Here is a 17,452-nt window from a genome sequence, read left to right on the forward strand (position 1 = left end):
TTAATACCCGTTTCTGAAAGGAAAATTGAATGACCAAAAGATACACGGACCAAGAAGCAGGGTTGGCGTTTGGGAAAAACACGGTGGACTGAAAAGCGAAAGTGAAAGGAAATGGAGAAAGGACTTATGAACGGCAAATTCACTTTCAAAACCCTGCCAGATGGTTCAGTCGATAGGACAAAAGTTATCTGCACGTAGTGTCGACATGAAATGAGTTACCATTGAAGTACGTCGAGTCTCAAATATCATTTGCAAGCCAAACACATGGCAGATGCAGAGAGCTGACATCACCATGTTTTGATCCCATTTAGGGTAAGGGGATATATTTTGAGCCTTTTATTTTCCTGAATGATTTGAAGTGTTGAATAAACATTTTCATAAAGAAAGCATATTTGCCCTTTCTTATGTTGTTAAAAGTATTCAGAAACTGAAAAAAATACATTAAGGTACATTTAGAACAGAAAAAAATGTGCCAAAAAAATGTGATTCATTTGCGATTAATTGTGAGTTAACGATGGACAAAATGCGATTAATCGCGATTAAAAAAAAATATCGTTTGACAGCCCTAATATATATATATATATATATATATATATATATATATATAGATATATACACTACTCACAATAAGTTAGGGATATTGTGAGAGACTCAGTGGATTTCATACATACGGTGTTTGTTTCACTTCAGAGAGTGAATCATTAAAGATATGGTGCTCGTATATGCAGTGGAAAAGCCGGAGGTTCATCCACATGCTGAAAATGTTCGACCGCAGGTTTGTGCTACAAAGCCGCAACGGGTCCTGACTTAAACCAGAGGAAGCAGACAGGCTCGTCTTCCTGGTCAAAAATGTGTAAAACAGACAGCAAGCACACACCTCATGTCCTGAACATCTACCAACATGTCATGTTTACTATGCAATGCATGCAGATGTTTAATTTAGTTTACGTATCTTCAGGGATATAAAATACTTTTTTATAAACAAAGGCACGTTTTGCAAAATAAAGTATTAAATGAAAGTTATGTTCACACTTTATCAATACCAATATGGAAACTGATCTATTTTTATAATAGCAAGCAATCTGACATGTTAAATTTATGTTTACAAAAGCATTTTATCAAAAAGGGACACAGTCTTTTCAAAAGGATGCACTTCTGTATATTTTTTCAAGTGAGTTTGAAGCTGCACTGTTAACAATGGCAGGGCAAATTTGTTTAAAATCATAGCAAAAAAATAAACGCAATGCTTTTAATAATTTCTTTGTAATTTGAAGTTTGTTCTTGAGAAGGAAAAAAAAAACGATTAAAATCGTAAATCGAGTTTGGTGTGAAAAAATCGGAGATTACATTTTTAGGCCATATTGCCCAGCCCTAGGTGTACATGATGATTACACAGACTAAATGCACAACGGTGCTCTTGCTTGCAGGTATTTCGGAGGAAAGACGCCGCAGCCGCAGAACGCAAAATCCAGTCCGATCTGATGTAACGAATACATGCAGGAGTCATGCGACTATCAATCGAATAATCTAGGTGTTTTAATCTGACTGTGAGAAATCCGATCTGGTCCGATTTTAGTCAGACTAAGGTCTATACATGCATCTTAAAAATCTGATCATAGTCGGACTAACCCAGTAATCTGGTTTTCTTGAGTGTCATGTAAACGCCCTGACTTGCCCCCCTGTCAACTGGAGGATGTCGTGGTTCTGGGTCGAAAATGCCTGAGGAAGGTTGGACACCAAATTACGACATCTTCTCCTGGCATAGTCACAAGTATGACTGAAGGACTTAGCATGTGCAGTAGATCAAACTTACAGATAGAGAAGCTTGAAGTGACAAACATGCATCTGTCATTTCCCTGTAAAGAGTGGAAAACATGCCTAGACCCACGAGTAAGTTCAAGTCTATCTTATAAACATGTTGGTGAAGGTTCTTAGTCATCCAGGTCTTGGTAATTCTAAGTGCTACATTGTAAGCAATGGGACATGTTTAAGTTTCTTGAAGATGTTTCAACTCTCCTCCAAGAGGCTTCTTCGTGTTCTGAAACAGTAACAGCTGGAACTGTATGCTAAAACAGTGGCACTTAGACAGGATGCTGTGATTCACAAGACTAAGTGTGATGGTTTTGGTGAAAATTTTAAGTAATCATCTCTTCCACCAAGATTGTTGTGTTTTTACCTGTGCCCATTTGCTTGTTGTTCAGTTGGTTAATTTCTCAGCATGATAAGACAAAAACTACTGAACAGTTTTCCATCAAACCTGGAGGATAGGTCTAGGCCCATAAGAGACCCCATAACTTTTGGTGCTGGTCTAGATGAAAAGATGGCTCCAGGAAATTTTCCACACTTTTGTAACATAACATTACATTGCAGGATTTTTTTTGACATTTTCGTTCATTACTCAGGGAATAATGCATGAATCCTCATGAAAGATATCCGGTGTATTTAGGTTGCTGATATCAATGAGGGAGTATAATTTGAAGTGGATCGTAGATGGAGTGATCTTACAGTGGTACTATTTGATTTTAAATTCGATTAGCTTGACTGAGTCAAAGTCAGCGTTTAGGCCTTGGTGGAGGTATGTGCTCTACCAGGCACCATTCTGTTTTTAAAGGGAGATGCGGCGCTTGACTCTGTACTGTCAAAATACCCATATACCATACATGATACATGATGATGTTATTGTAATATTTTGAGCTGCATTGTGCTGTATGTGTTATAACTTTCTGCTTAACCACCTTTTTCGTTACCTCAGTTGCACAAATACAAGGCAATTTTAAGATGAAGATGGAGGTTTGTTTTTTGTTTCGGAACTAACAGGGCCCATAGCAGGCCGCAGCAGGGTAATATGCACTAATGAAAGAAATGTGAATCATAGGCAGCTCTTGTTATCGCAATGATGGTAAAAGAGCACTTGCCAGCAACAGGAGGTACACTTATTATTATGAAAATAAATAGGGGGCTTTATTAATACAGTTCGTTTTGCGATAAGGTTGTACACAGCATGTCCTTGTTTTCTGTGGTCTCTCAGGAAGTGCGATTCACCCTGGATCGCTGTTCAGGGGCAGCGGTCATGGAAATGGAGGGACTTGGCAGCTGGTTGACCACCCAGGACCATTCCTCCTGTGAAGTGACAGGAGTTACACCCAACACTGACAGGTACACACAATCACCTGAACACACACACATTTTTGATAGTCAGTACACACAGTATTTCTTATAGTACCCTGTTTCGAATACAAATGCAGCAATTATGCCTCAACTGTAAAAATAATTACTAATCAATAATGTGAATTATTACCCATCACCCTACTGACAAAGGGTGAACTGACAAACCAACTGCATACTTATTAGACTGTAATTTAACAAGAAACTACAGGAAAAAGATGTATATGCTAGGATCATGCAGAAGAGTGACCATCATGAATGTATTGTACTCATGCCATATAGCAATAGCTGAAAAATAATAACAATGAGAAGAAATACTTTAGTCTTGCCAATAGGTTGTGAATAGACTTTTACCCTTGTGTCATACTTTATGGGCTCATTTACTCTTCAATTACATTTATCTGTCACCTTTTAATGTTCTTCATTGAGGCTTCATAAGACATGAGAATAACTTGATTGTGAGTTTGTTTTGGTACAATGGTAAGTGATACTAAGTAGGATTACTGCATTGAAATGTTAAAGGCAATTAGCCCTCTGTTTTATATTGTGTTGAGTTGTGTGCTCACATCCCCACAATGTTTTCAAACCCGGAGAAATTCAAGGTTTCAGTTTCATCAGGCTGCCTGTCACTAAGTCCTGCGGGGAGTGGATCATTGAGTGAGGAAAGAAGTCAGCGAAAGAGACTAAACAGAACGTGAATAAAACTCTAAAGCATTTCTTCATCCAAGGATATTTGTGAGTTATGTCAGGTGTATTTTTCATCAGTAATGGTGGTTGTTGATTGGTACGTTCACACCCAGTAAAGTGAATGTTAACTGTGTGGGGGTGACCATGGAACCTTGTGTCTGTTTTTACGTTCCTCGTGCAAATAGTTTTTGTTTGCCCCTAAACAGCTAGATTACTTGTACATTAGCCATAAGCTAGCAGGAAAGAGCACACCCCAAGTATGCGTGTGTCTATGTGTCAACAAGGGCTGCTCGATTATGGCAAAAATCATAATCACGATTATTTTGATTGATATTGTAATCATGATTATGAAAAACAATTATTCATTGATTTGAGAACAAGCACTTATTGAACTTTGAACTCTGGTATTTCTTTTAACACAATGAGTTTGACCTGAAAAACAAGAAAAATGCAAATAAGTAACAGAAAAATATATCAATGAAATGAATTGAATAATATGTAAAAATAAAAAATAAACACTATCGCGGTGTGGCTTGACCATAGGTCCACTGTGGTGGCTAAATATAACGCTGTTGACACTTCTCTTGTAAACTTTTCCACAACATTCGTCATAAAGGGCAGGCAGCGCAATTCTGCTGAAATGGTGACGTGATGATAACACATACCGCTTGTCCAATGTGTTAATCAGTTTATTGAACCCTGGGTCGCTAACAGTGTTGATAGGGCACATGTCTTTGCCAATCATGTATGTGACGGCATCCGTTATTTCTTTATGCCTGTGGGAGCTGGGTGGATATGAGGTGGCATTGTAACGTGTGTCCTTAACTGAGGACTGTGTGGCGGTGGCAGGAGTCGAGGAGCTTTTCATTTTGGAGTTTTTTTGTTCCTTCACTACTTGGTCATGTATAACTGTGTGTGGAGTTTAAATGGTTAAATTAATTGGTCGTGTTCCCTTGAGGTGCAGACACGGTCGCGACATATCTTGCACAGTATCTTCGTTTGTTCCGATTCAGACTCCTCGAAACTGAAGTGTTTCCACACCACAGAATTCGCTTTACCTTTCTTCCCGACCAAAGGCTGCTTTTCTGCCATCTTCTACCATCTTCTTCTACATGTTTTTTCAAAACACACATCGGCAACACGCACCGGCAACACGTGTGGCTGACAGCGAACATTTTCAGGCGGGGGCAGGGCGGAGTGCACAGGTGGAGATGGAAGGGTTCGCTGCATTTACCATACAAGGCACGGCTTGCGGCAGAATGATCGTTTTATTACGATTATCTTGTTTTCATGATCGAGGGAAGCCAAAATCGAAATCGAAATTGAAATTCAATTAATCGCCCAGCCCTACTTTCAACCTCTCACTAAGCGCAACACTCACCAAAGAGTCAGGTTCTCTCTCTTCTTTTCCCCTCTACTCTCTCTAACTTTACGTTCATGAGGTAAAGCACATTTCCACTCTAGCTCACTACTGTACTCAGCTTGACAAATCGGAGTGATGATAAATACACTTTTATCCCAAAAGTTTAAAAGAGTAATCTCTGAGCTCTCCTCCCCTCAGCCCTCAGTTCTATGTAGTTTCTTAGTGTCTTTTGCGTCATTGTTTTGATTTGCATCCTGCAACTTTAATCTTGTGGTTTCATTTCAGTGCTCTTATCAGGCCTGTCACTAATTAATGTTTATCAGACAACTCAACTTTTTTTTTTTTTTTTTTTGCTGACATGTTTGAATTTAAATGTCAAAAATAATGGCTACAATATGGTTTGATCAAATTTTATTCAGTTCCATTTTGTCAACAATTGTCGCTTTGGATTTGTAATTCTGCCCAAATGACATGGATATGGCAGTGCGAGTAAAATGCACTATTGTTGATTGGTTGTCAGTAGTGTTGTCTGTATGCTTATTTTGGCTTTCATGCCTGTATGTGTTTTAGACACCTGAACATGAGTCACGTGCTCCAGCTCGGTGGTGTCAACGAGGACATCCCCTACATCTACCCTCAGCTTCAGCACAAACACTTCACCGGCTGCATCCGCAACCTCATCGTGGACAGCAAGGTAACACACTTGAATGCAAAGATGACACACATAACCACACAATCATTAGCACACCAGTATGCAAGCGTACTGAAACTCACGCCTGCGTTCTAGCTTATAAATGGATTTATAACAGTCTCAACATTTACAGTACCCTTGTGCCATGTAAGGGATGTTTTTTACGCTTTTAACTGTAACCTCAAAGCACTCTCAAATATTACACACGTGGACTCTAAGGGTGAAATTAAATATAAACCTGTCCATCTCACGCAATCCGACTTCAAGTTAAGACTTTCAAGTAGCCTTCTACTACTCTGCTGGAGTCCATGCTTGACCATAACAATCAGAGCCCAACCCCAAGAGAAACCTAAATCAATTTTTGTATGAACGCAGGCCTCAGGTATGATAGCCTTTTGTGAACCCAATGCATCGTAAGGCCTGAAATTTTGGTTAAAATTGTATTTTCTGCTGCAATTTTTTGCTTGGCATCAAATAAACCTCTGACTAGGTGAGAAATTTTGCCCCTGACAGTCAAAAACTATTGAGTCTGACATAACTGGCATTTAGACATAAATGTCAGGGTCTTTTTGGACTCTATGCCCATGGATGCAGACAGGGTAAGATGTGGTTTCCCTTTAAAAAAAAAAAAAAAAAAAAAAAGAATATGGGGGAAATACCAAGAAAATTTGTATCGAATTAAAATGTTTTGTGTATGAAAGATGTATCTTACTGACCAAATTAAGTCATGTGTAACTTATCACTCTTTTGAAAATAACATTTTTTGATAGTCATAATGCTGATATTAGTAATCTCTCACTCTCAATTACATTGGTATATACACTTAATTTACACCTTGATCAAAACATACGCTGCATTTAGATACTTACAATCTAATTATGGCATATTTTGCATTCTCTATGCAAAGCAGACATGTGGGCAGGGAGCTAGAATTTTAGTCTTTTGTGACACTTCTGTAGGAGGAAAGCTTCTATATGATTTCACTATAGTAGTGTTTGCAGCCTAATTGAACAGCCACAGTGACTTCTCCAGAGTAGACGAGATAAATGAGCAACTGCTGGTTCTACAGAAACTGATGTTTCTGGACTCTTACTCTTCATTGTTTAAGCAGAGGATCTGGGATAAAGGCATTGTCCTGTTCTCCACAGAGTGCAGGTGTGGTTTTTACTGCAGCTTTTATCTTAAACGTTTCTTGATACAAAAAAATGAAAATGTATTAACCTGACAGTGTAGAAGGAATTGGGATCAATAGTGAATGTGTAATGTAATGTATTATGATGCTGTAACTACAAAATGAAAACATACATACATTATATAGGCGATTGCAATGTGAAATGATACTGTTTGACTAAGAAACATTAAGCAATGTGAATAAATGTTTCAAGACTTTCTAACATTAAGTGTGTACATGTGTGCTTGCAGGAAGGCATGCTGGCAGCAGGTTATTCAGGACTCACCTTGAGTTTAAGGGCTCTATCTTGCACTAAGCGCAATTGACTTTGTACACTGGCGCTTGTATAATTCCTATTTTGCATTCGGCGCATATTGGAATTTTCCCTCCGCAGACGCACGTCCTTAAATTAGGCAATGAATTTGCGCTCCCAGGGCGGTTCAGCGAAAAGAGGAGGCGTGTTCCGGCGCAAACGTTCACTGGTGCTATTTTGCTGTTTCAGAAAACAATTCCGCAACAGACCAGGAAAAACCTAGTCTAAAGTCAGTGGTTCTTATTTAGATGCTATTTTAAGGGCGCATGCTTGGCCATAATGTAGCGTGTACTCAACCTGCATACACTTTGCTTCTCTCATCTACAAGGAAGCAGTTCCCGTTTTTGCAAACCATACAAAAAAAAGTTGAAAAGATTTAAACAGAAGATCTAATTCTTTTCCCCTCTGATATGCGACGCGCCCGTCGTAGCCGTGAGGGTCCGGGAGTGGCAATGCGCGATGTGCTCCTAGTGGAGCGGGTGGACGGAGATGGAGTTGGGGAAGGAGGAGGAGGAAGGAGGAAGGGGCACAACAGGAGCAGGTGGTGCGTTTGGAGACTTGAGGCGATGCGCCTGAGAGGCCGCAGCAACATTACCACCCGGTCAAGACGGGCATTAATACCTTGCCGCCGGTCTGACAATGCTGCCACGGCGTGTAGTGGGTCTGGATCCTCTGCACCTTGGTGTTTGCGCTTCTCCCTCATCAGCTGGCCGTTGCGCACTGCTCGGCCCGTGCGCACTGCTTTCGAGGCCCGGTGCAATGTCCTGGGGATGCCAACTGTAGAAACAATTGTGGCAATTTCCTCCCACGCCCGTTTAACCAAAGCTAATTTGGATGGATTTCTCCCATCCTCATACAATGCCACTTCTCGGTCTTTTACAGCCCCGACGAGAACGTTGGTCTCCTCGGCTGCGAACTGCTCCTGGCGTGCGCCCGGCAAATTCGCCATTATAATAGCAATCTGCCATGGAACAAGCGCGCCTGCTTTTAAAGGGAATGTGAGATGACGCTCTGATTGGTTTATTGCATGTTACGCCCAAACCACACCTGTGACTAATGTAGCTACTTCAGACCAACCCATTTTAGATTTGCGTCGGGTGCAAGAGTCATTTATCCCACCGGCATAATAGCAACAGCGCCTGAGATCCGCCCAAAAAGCTACTTGCGTTTTGCATTTGATACTTGCGTTTCAGATCGTTAAGATAGAGCCCTAAATCTGAATCAAGCAGCAGGCTCCAGTGGCTGGCACAAACAACATTCCTTGAAGAAAATTGTTGCTCAGGTTTTGTCATTTTCCAGTTGGCCAAAACGAAAACAATCTGTAAACAGTCGACTTTAACATTTGTCAGCAAACAAAAAGTAGGCAACAGGTGAAAGCTTTGTACGTCCAAAAGCAACACTTCAATATATTTAAAACTGTACACCTGCTCCTCAGAGATCATTGACAAGCCCTGCCACCTAACCAAAGATGGAAGGAAATCAATTAAGTAAGCCAAATAAAATCAGACTGCTACTTAACCTAGCCACTATATCTCAGCCACTACTGGGCAATACCTATTCGGTTCATGGGCTCTGCAGGATAGGCTGTAATTAGTGGCTGTGCACACAAATTGGTCTGCTTTTAATGTAGTAGTCTGGTCAGATGTAATAGAACCACAGGACCTCTAGGGCCAGCGTGTTGATGAGTGTTGATGTTAGGATTGTAGTCGTGTTACTGCATAAGCATTAAGCACAATGTATCTGTATTCATCCAGTAGTAGTTTAAAGCTCTATTAAGATGTTGAGTAGAGGCTTGTAGTTGATGTGGTGCACCTCAGCTGAAGTTGTAGCAGGAGGCTGCTCAAACGTTATTTCCTAATGGGAGAAATCTGCATGATGCATGTGGGTGGACATGAGGAAAATAAATCTCCATAGAGCATGCAACAGTAGGCGTGATGACTGATAATGTTGATGGACATGTTCCAGCATTGTGTGATTTCTTTCTCTTACTTTTTTTTTTCCTCATTTGGAGGTATTATTATCTCAGAGCCTGCTAATGTATCGCATGTGTTACTATAGCAACGTTATCTCTTATCATGATAGACACGCTTGCTGTGCATGCTGTATGTATCAGTTTCCTCTTTGTACATGTCTTCATTTTTGTCTGTGATTCTACTTTAATATGTCTGTTCATATTATATCATTTGATCCTTGTTTTTATATATCTGGCTGTGTCTACTCTGAGTGTGTCTGCTTTTTTAGTAGGCCTATGTGTCTGTACATTATACATAAGCATGGTTTTGTTTTAGAGCCAGGCAGGTACAAGATGTGAAGATCATGTCACCTCAACTTAACCCATTGAAGTATGAAGCATGGCTCTATGGAAGCAGTATAGAGGCGAACGTGAGGATCAGTCCAGGAAAAGGGACACGAAGAGATATTTTTAGTTTTATAATTGTATTTCTGTTCTGGAGTTGAGTCCCTTCCCCTCTGGCTGTCACTCACCACCATCTGTTTTTAACTCTCCATCCCCATCCTGTCATCATTCTGCTTGTCTATCCCCCTTCAGTTCTCAGTCTAACATTACTGCTTTAAGTTTTTCTGTGGTTATGACACAACTGTCACGCCTTGTAGAAGTGTAGAGGTTTGCAGTAACAGGAATTGGGCTAATGACTTTATGAATGCTTGTGTCTTTGAGTTGACATCGGTTTTGCAGTGTTTCTCATCAAAAAGTTTGGCTTTTAAAAATTCTAGCCCATTACTAAAAAATCCAGAATAGGTTTTGAGACAGAATCTGCTGCCTGTACAGTGGGTTTAAGGAAACTCTAGATCTAGATTTTGTTTTGCATGACATGAATTTGGCACACACTGGAGACATTTCAGAAAAAAAACATGTTCTGATGTACTTCCTAAACTACAAATGAAAAACCTGAATAAATGAGTTGAAAAACATTCTATCATTTTTAATACAGGACAAGTATAGCAACAATATAGAACAATAACTTTATTTCTAATTAATGGAAATGTTAATGCTACAGTATAAGATGATATTTTTGAATTTAGTGTGCTTCAAAATTTGTATCAATAGTTTGATCAATCCCAGGGTGGCCTGGTGCCAGAAAAGAAAAGAAAACATATGAAGAAAGGCCCTCTTCTTCTTAACTTGACAATATCCCTTGTACACAAAGCCAGATCAATTGAAAATATCAGGTTTGGTGTAGCAGAACTGGACTGTCCTGCCCAGAGCTAAGCTGACCTTATCTTCTGGAAGAAAATCCCAAAAGACAGGTCCCACTCTTTTGGAATGAGAAGTTCAGTCACTCTGAACTTTACACACATGGGTGTAAAGTTAGGCTGGCAGCAAACTTTTTCACCTCATCTTGCAACACAACACATTTATTTTTTAGATATTTGTTTTGCCCTATAAAGATATACCAAAATGACTTTAGGTCTACCTATCCCTCTCTTGTGCACCTGGCTGATGAAATAGATGCGCTGTAATTTTTGGTTTGGACCGGCAGTTTATGAAGGCAACTTACTGTATGTTGGGTTCCTTCTCTGACAGAATCATGAACGTCCACATTTGATGCATATATTTTATACATTTTTTAACATATTCTTTATTCTTTATATAGTTAGATGTTATAAAGCATTATCATTTAATTCTATTCTGTTTTATTCTTAATAATAGAGGGCAAACTGGTTTGAAATGCGAGTAAATAGGGCCGTTTGTCCATGCAAACGGTGGGTGGGGGGACGCTGTAGGTGCTGGATTGGTGTTGAGCCACAGTTTTAGTGAGACTTCACTCACTGCACTGCACACTCATCGCTGTATATTTTGGTCTAGAATTTGTTTTTCACTTCTCCTGGGCTGAGATATTTTTATACCAAACACCTGAAATTAATCTTGGCAAACATTGCAGCCTGCAGTGTGTCTATGTGGGGGTGTGACAGTCTTATCTGCTGAAGCCAAAACTTGTGATTTAAGCAGAAGCAGGTGTATTTTTGCATTCAACTCATATATCAGTCCAAGTGTTTCGCTCAGGTTCACACACACAAACCTACACACACACACCACAGTGATACAGTTGTAGACTCAAATCAATTGCAGACACCGCAATGTGTCTTTGAGTCATCGATTGCTGTCTGTGTTGCAGTTCTTAGCAATCAACCCTCCAAACCCAGAAAACAGAGGATATGTAGCTTTTAAAGGTCAGCAACCAATACGTAGCCTCTTTGCTGGAGGCCAGAGCCAATCAGCAGCTCCCGAGCGGCATGCCTCAGTTTCAGTATTTATGATCTGTTGCATTCTCACCTCCTCACCGCAGCACCAACAGAAGCCATAAAGTTCTGGTAAGGCCGCGAGGAGATTGAACATATTAATGTCTGTTATGGTTTGCTTTGGTGAGGGACACAGACTGAGCTTCCCAAGGTTCCCTGGTCTTATCAGCTTTCTGTGCAGTTGGACATGCTGTTTGTCTGTAAGAAGATTGGTCCACTGTTTGGTTTCATCACTGGGTAGTGAGAGAAATGTGGGTGGAAATGAAGAGAAGGCCATATTGTACCCTGAGCTCATATCTTTCAACATGTTTGAAAGATTCCCTCTTTAATTTGTTTTTTATTTCTCACTCGTTATGACTTATTTTCCTCTTTTCAAACTTTGACTTCCCCTCTGGCTTCTTACCCCCAACTTTATGTTTGGTGTCTTCATCAATCTCTTTTCTTTACTGTCGCTTTGCTTATTCGTCTCCTCTTTGTCAACTTTACTCACCTCTTTCACACTTTTTTCTTGATTATATTTTCCTTTTTAAATACTATTCACACATTGTTCCCCTGATCTTTGCTTTACTTTTTCCCCTTAATTTCAACATCTCTGCTTCCTCGACCTCATCCTCTCTTCATTTACTGCTCTCTATCTCCCCCATTCAGCTGTATGATTTGGGCTCCCCGGCCGACTCACAGTCCAGCTCTCCGGGCTGCCTGACCACTGACAGCAGCTGTGTCAACATGGGCTATCCATCCTGTGGCCACCGGGGTCGCTGTCATGGCGAGTGGGGCTCCTTCAGCTGCCAGTGTGTGCCGGGATACACAGGACACCAGTGTGAAGAGGGTGAGCTAAATTTATTTTTATTTATTTATTTATTTTTTGCACTTGTGTATTTAAGGATTATATCAAAGTTGTGCTAGATTGTACATCAAAATGATGACAAAATCATCCACGTGTCCATGAAAGATATTTTACCCCTTGGCTAAATACTTATGAAAATGTTAAACTAAAGCACAGTTGGTAGTAACCGAGCACATATATTTAATGCTAAGAAAATTAGTTTGTAATGGCACTACAAAAAAATGATGAGTTAGATTTAGGTCTAAAAGTTTCATGTTAAAAAATGTATGTTGGCTGGCTACAATTAAAGTCACCATGAAGTAGATGAAATAGCTAATTTCTCTCCTGCCTCCAAGTATGAACCAGGCTATTTAACTTTCAACAAGGTCATTGGTTGTCTAATATGTGAATTTATGGGCAATGTGATTATCACACCAATAGCCAAGTGGTACAGCTGCAAATTACCTTCTATCTTTAGCTATGTAGCACAGCTAAATTGTCAACTTCATGTGATTATTAAATATGATAAAATGAGCAATCAAACACGAGAATAAATGCTGGCAATGTATTTTTCTGTAACCCACGGATATGTTGAAATGTTTCCGTGCATTTCCTTTCAACTTGACATCTGGTTAGGTAACGATAGGTTGAATTTGATCGTTTATGGTGTGTTTTGGTTGGTTAGGTTTAGGTACAAAATCCACTAGGGTTAAGAAAAGATCCTATTTTGGCTTAGAATGACTTGGTAGCCACAAACATGGCTGATATGTCACAGCCTCTTGATAAATATATAATTTTTTTGCCTTCCAACCCGTCACCATCATCCCATCCACTTTCCAGAATGACAGTCAGGTAATAAACATGTAATGTGAACATGATACATATTATAGACATGTCAGTGGTTCATAGTATGTAACATGTACAAATTTGAATGATTCAGAGGTTTGCAGAAACATTAACTGCCACCATTTTATCTTGGTGACTGGACTGAAGCGGCGCTCACAGGATATAGGTTGTCTTCTCTCTCCTCCTCAGGGATGTGAAGCAGGTAAACCAGTAGTTTTATTTGGAGGTTAAAGTTTCAGTCATCAAGGCTGCAAAACATGTAACCTATATTGTAAAAGACACCAAACTTTGAGTGAACTACAGGCTTACAGACCACACAATCACTTATGTTATCACCCACTGCTGTTCCAGTCCTCCCTAACATCAAGGGTGAACATTTGCATAATAGCGTCCTGCATGCAGATGGGATTTACTTGATTTGTAAATTCATGTATAGAGTATATAGGCCAAGCATTTGCTTTCTCCCAGAGCAGCACTCTCTCCTAGGCTTTACAGTCTTGATTGGTTCTTGTCTTGTACCACATGGTGATGCTTTCTGATAGGACTCTCTGTAATGCCCTTGTATAAAATGTTCAAGGGACACAGCTAATAAAATCAGTATTAGGTCAATAATGTGTTAAAAAGTTATCTTTCTTGAGACAATTATCAAAAATCACTTTCCTAAACAGTTTAAGTGTATCACAGAAAGCAACTTCATCACTTTGAACAGTTGGTCCTCTACTGTTGCAATCCTTTATCCCCACATTGATTCATATTTAGTGTCATTTGTGATGCTGCCTTTAAAACAGTGACATGCAGCAGCATCTTTCTAATAATGTTGGTGACTGAACTAATTAATTCATGAATGATGAAATGTGAATGAATCACTCTGTATTCATGAGATGACTCAAGCTCTGCTGCGAATGACCAACATCCATGAGCTGTTATGTAATTTGTAACTGACGTATCTATATTCATACACAAAGAAGCGTACATGAGCCATTACTCACCCATTACAGTCAATTTTGGACATTATGTTATCATCTTAAACTCCCTGCTGGCTCCTCAATGAACGTGATGCTCACTGGATCTCTTTCTGTCTCGCATTTATCTAATTTTGCTGTATCCGGATACATTACATTCCCCAAGATGCATGGTAATATCAGGAAGAAAGAGAGATTACAACAGATCAAAGATGCACCAAGAAAAGATAAAATGATTATGTTTTTTACTGATGTTGCTTTGATAAGTCAACCAGGGATCTGATCAATATTCACAATTCTGTAAATTTAGCCCACCAGACTATACTTAACTACACACTGTGTCTTTACTAAACCACATATTTATGTATAAAGTGAGATTATTATTGAAAAATTTGTAGTTTTCATATGATTTCAGATCCCAGAAAAAGCATGCATGCATATCAACTTTGTCAAACTTACATGGAAGAGAGACAGAGGGAGAGGTGTGGAGACATGGATGGAAAAGACGATGCAACTGGCATATGCTATGAGATGGAAGAATGGCTTTGAAAACATTTTAGGTGTGCTTGGTTTAGTCTGCCCAGCATGCACACAATCCACTTCTGGGAACATGGGTGTAAGAAAGAAGAACTAAGCATAACCAAAGCTAAATCACACATACATATTCTATGATTTGTATTTTACATATTCTCTCCTGCCACCAGCTCTCTGCATATGGGAGAGTTCAGGGACTTGTGAAACTGATTTAGTTGAAGTTACTTGAGGTCACTTCCCTCTAGATTGGATGAAATGTCTTTGTTACATTTAAACTTTAATTGTGTTTATTCTCAGTCATAGCACTATCTGACTCGTGTGTATGTATGTGTATGTATGTGTGTGTGTGTGTGTGTGTGTATTATCACCAGAGGCCCCGGAGTATTCCTTTGATGGGCACAGTCATGTGCATTTCCAGTTGGCGTCCCCACTGCCCGCCCGGAGGACATGGGTTCAAGTCCTGGTTCGAACCCGTAAGCACAGCAGCACCATCTTAAATCTGATCTCGAAGGAGCAGAGTGAATACATAAGACTAGAGGTAAGACAGCTGTGTGAGTGAGAGTTTTTGGGTAGACTGACCTCATTGGAGAGTTTCCTCAAAGAAGAATGTGGTACTGTTATTTTGGTAGTGTGCAAAAACAAATCTTGTCCACTTATGCAGAGCTAAAGTGTAGTGGATGTCTCCTCTTCTCTTCATCCTGTGAAGTTACAGTAATTGTGTTGCCTAATCTAACCTATTTAGCAGTCACACTCACACAAACAGCAAAACAGGAAAAATAAGTCTTTAGGAAAGTTGAAGATATTTAGGCAAGTGCTTTTCATTAATGCTGTTTCAGCCACTCTCAGTGGCAGCTCCTTTGCACTTAGTGTTTTGATCATCCTGCATTGGCAAAATCACAAACGGAGCATCTCACGTGTGTCTCTTTTCTCCACTCTGCCATCCTCATACATCAGATCTATACTTGCATGAGCAGGCTGAATTTTTCAAGCAAGAAATTTACTTGCAAATGTACATGAATTCTTATATTTATTGGCTATTGTCTGTGATCAAGCAAGGGTGCAACCAGAACACAACACAGCTTGATCCTTTGGACATCTGGCGCTAGACAGATCCAGGCTAAAGTTTTACCCATTACACAGGCTTCATGCTTACTGTGAGGAAATACAGAGATATTGATCATAAATGACAGTGATGTTGGAATGTCACTCTTTAAAACAAAATAAATGAGTGTAGTTTCCAATATTTTGAAATACCTCCTTAGTTATCTTGAATGTTACATTTTAATGCTAGTATCCCAGTAATCTACTATAGTGTACAACAAATGTGCTCCCAGTCTGAAGTTATGTCAGGCATGTAATATACTAAAATGCACTTACAGTTGAAGAAAAACAAAATTTTTTCAATTGGGTATTAGCTGTAAAAAAAGATTCTGATTGACACTGAAAACACATTGCCATGATTCAACACATGTATTATTGTATTATGTTGTATTCAGTTATTTGTCATTAAAGGGATAGTTCGTGTTTTTTGAAGTGGGGTCATATAAAGTACATATCTATAGTAGATCTGTTCCCTACCGTAATCACCGATCAGTCCAGCCCAGACACTCAGCTTTGTACTGCAGTGAACAGGATCCAGAGAAAAAGAGAATTTAACCACCTAAAACAAGGCTCACCTAAAAAAATCTATAACAGTTCAAGTGTACGTTGTATAGAGAAAATTCACACCGCTTTACATCTCTGACAGACCGCCCTTTCTTTTGGCACTACATTTTCTCAACCGTAGAACCTCCGTATCCCTATGCATTAGCGCAACTGCAAGCAGCGAAATACAGTGCGAGGCCCAGTTGCTGGACGAGAGGTTTACTTTCGATAAAAACGAAACTTAACAGATGGATACGGAGGTTCTACTTGAATTGTTTTATCACCTTTGTTTATTTGCCAGCCTCACTCTATTTTGATTTTCATCCTCACCAGCCCAACTTACATTCTGGGACAATGCTATAGCTTCCCAGTCCTTCCCCCTTGCTGTTTACCCCATGCTGCAACTTCAGGTATAGATCAGACATCACTGTCTAAAATGATGGTGATTATCCATATCACAGCTGCTGTTACAGAACAACCTCTCCTCTGATCCCCGCCTGTCACCCATCTGTCTCTTCTTCCTTTCCACCCATTCCCACATTTCCTGTTAAATGTCATACTACTCCCTCAGCACAGCCACATGGGGAGTGAGTTCACATCATTTAACCACTATAAATACTGCATTTATTCCTGGGTGCATGAAAAATGTTTTTAATCTTACTCCCCACCCCCCAGTGATACATTTGAAGCCTCACAATTTTCTTTGACAGAAAATATAAACATGTTGCTTTCAAAGATTATGTTTTTCACTGTAATAGCTCTGTTTGCTTTTAATCAGGGGAAGGAATTAGTATGCGTTATTCTTGGCTGCCTGCAAACTCACAATGTGAGGAGGTCTTTGTTTCTGCTGTTTGTGTGTGACTTGCATTCTAACAGAATGGTTAGTGAAATAAATTACATTTTCTTTGTTCGAAACTACTTTCCTCCCCCAATGGCTTACTGATTGCACAATTTGTATAAGTTTGTACATCCTGCTGTTAAAGTCCTTAG

General features: G+C 39.7%; 1 protein-coding gene across 1 annotated transcript in view; it reads left to right on the forward strand.

Annotated features, from left to right (window-relative positions):
• LOC115579627 (neural-cadherin) overlaps positions 1 to 17,452 on the forward strand; it is a 330,871-nt gene that overhangs the window by 274,191 nt on the left and 39,228 nt on the right. The window contains exons 29-32 of the mRNA XM_030413177.1: positions 3,029 to 3,156; positions 5,786 to 5,909; positions 12,299 to 12,479; positions 15,190 to 15,356. Coding sequence (XP_030269037.1) covers positions 3,029 to 3,156; positions 5,786 to 5,909; positions 12,299 to 12,479; positions 15,190 to 15,356 — 600 coding nt within the window. The remainder of the gene's footprint in view (positions 1 to 3,028; positions 3,157 to 5,785; positions 5,910 to 12,298; positions 12,480 to 15,189; positions 15,357 to 17,452) is intronic.

The sequence above is a fragment of the Sparus aurata genome, chromosome 4 (assembly GCF_900880675.1).
Source record: "Sparus aurata chromosome 4, fSpaAur1.1, whole genome shotgun sequence".
Lineage (NCBI taxonomy): Eukaryota > Metazoa > Chordata > Actinopteri > Spariformes > Sparidae > Sparus > Sparus aurata.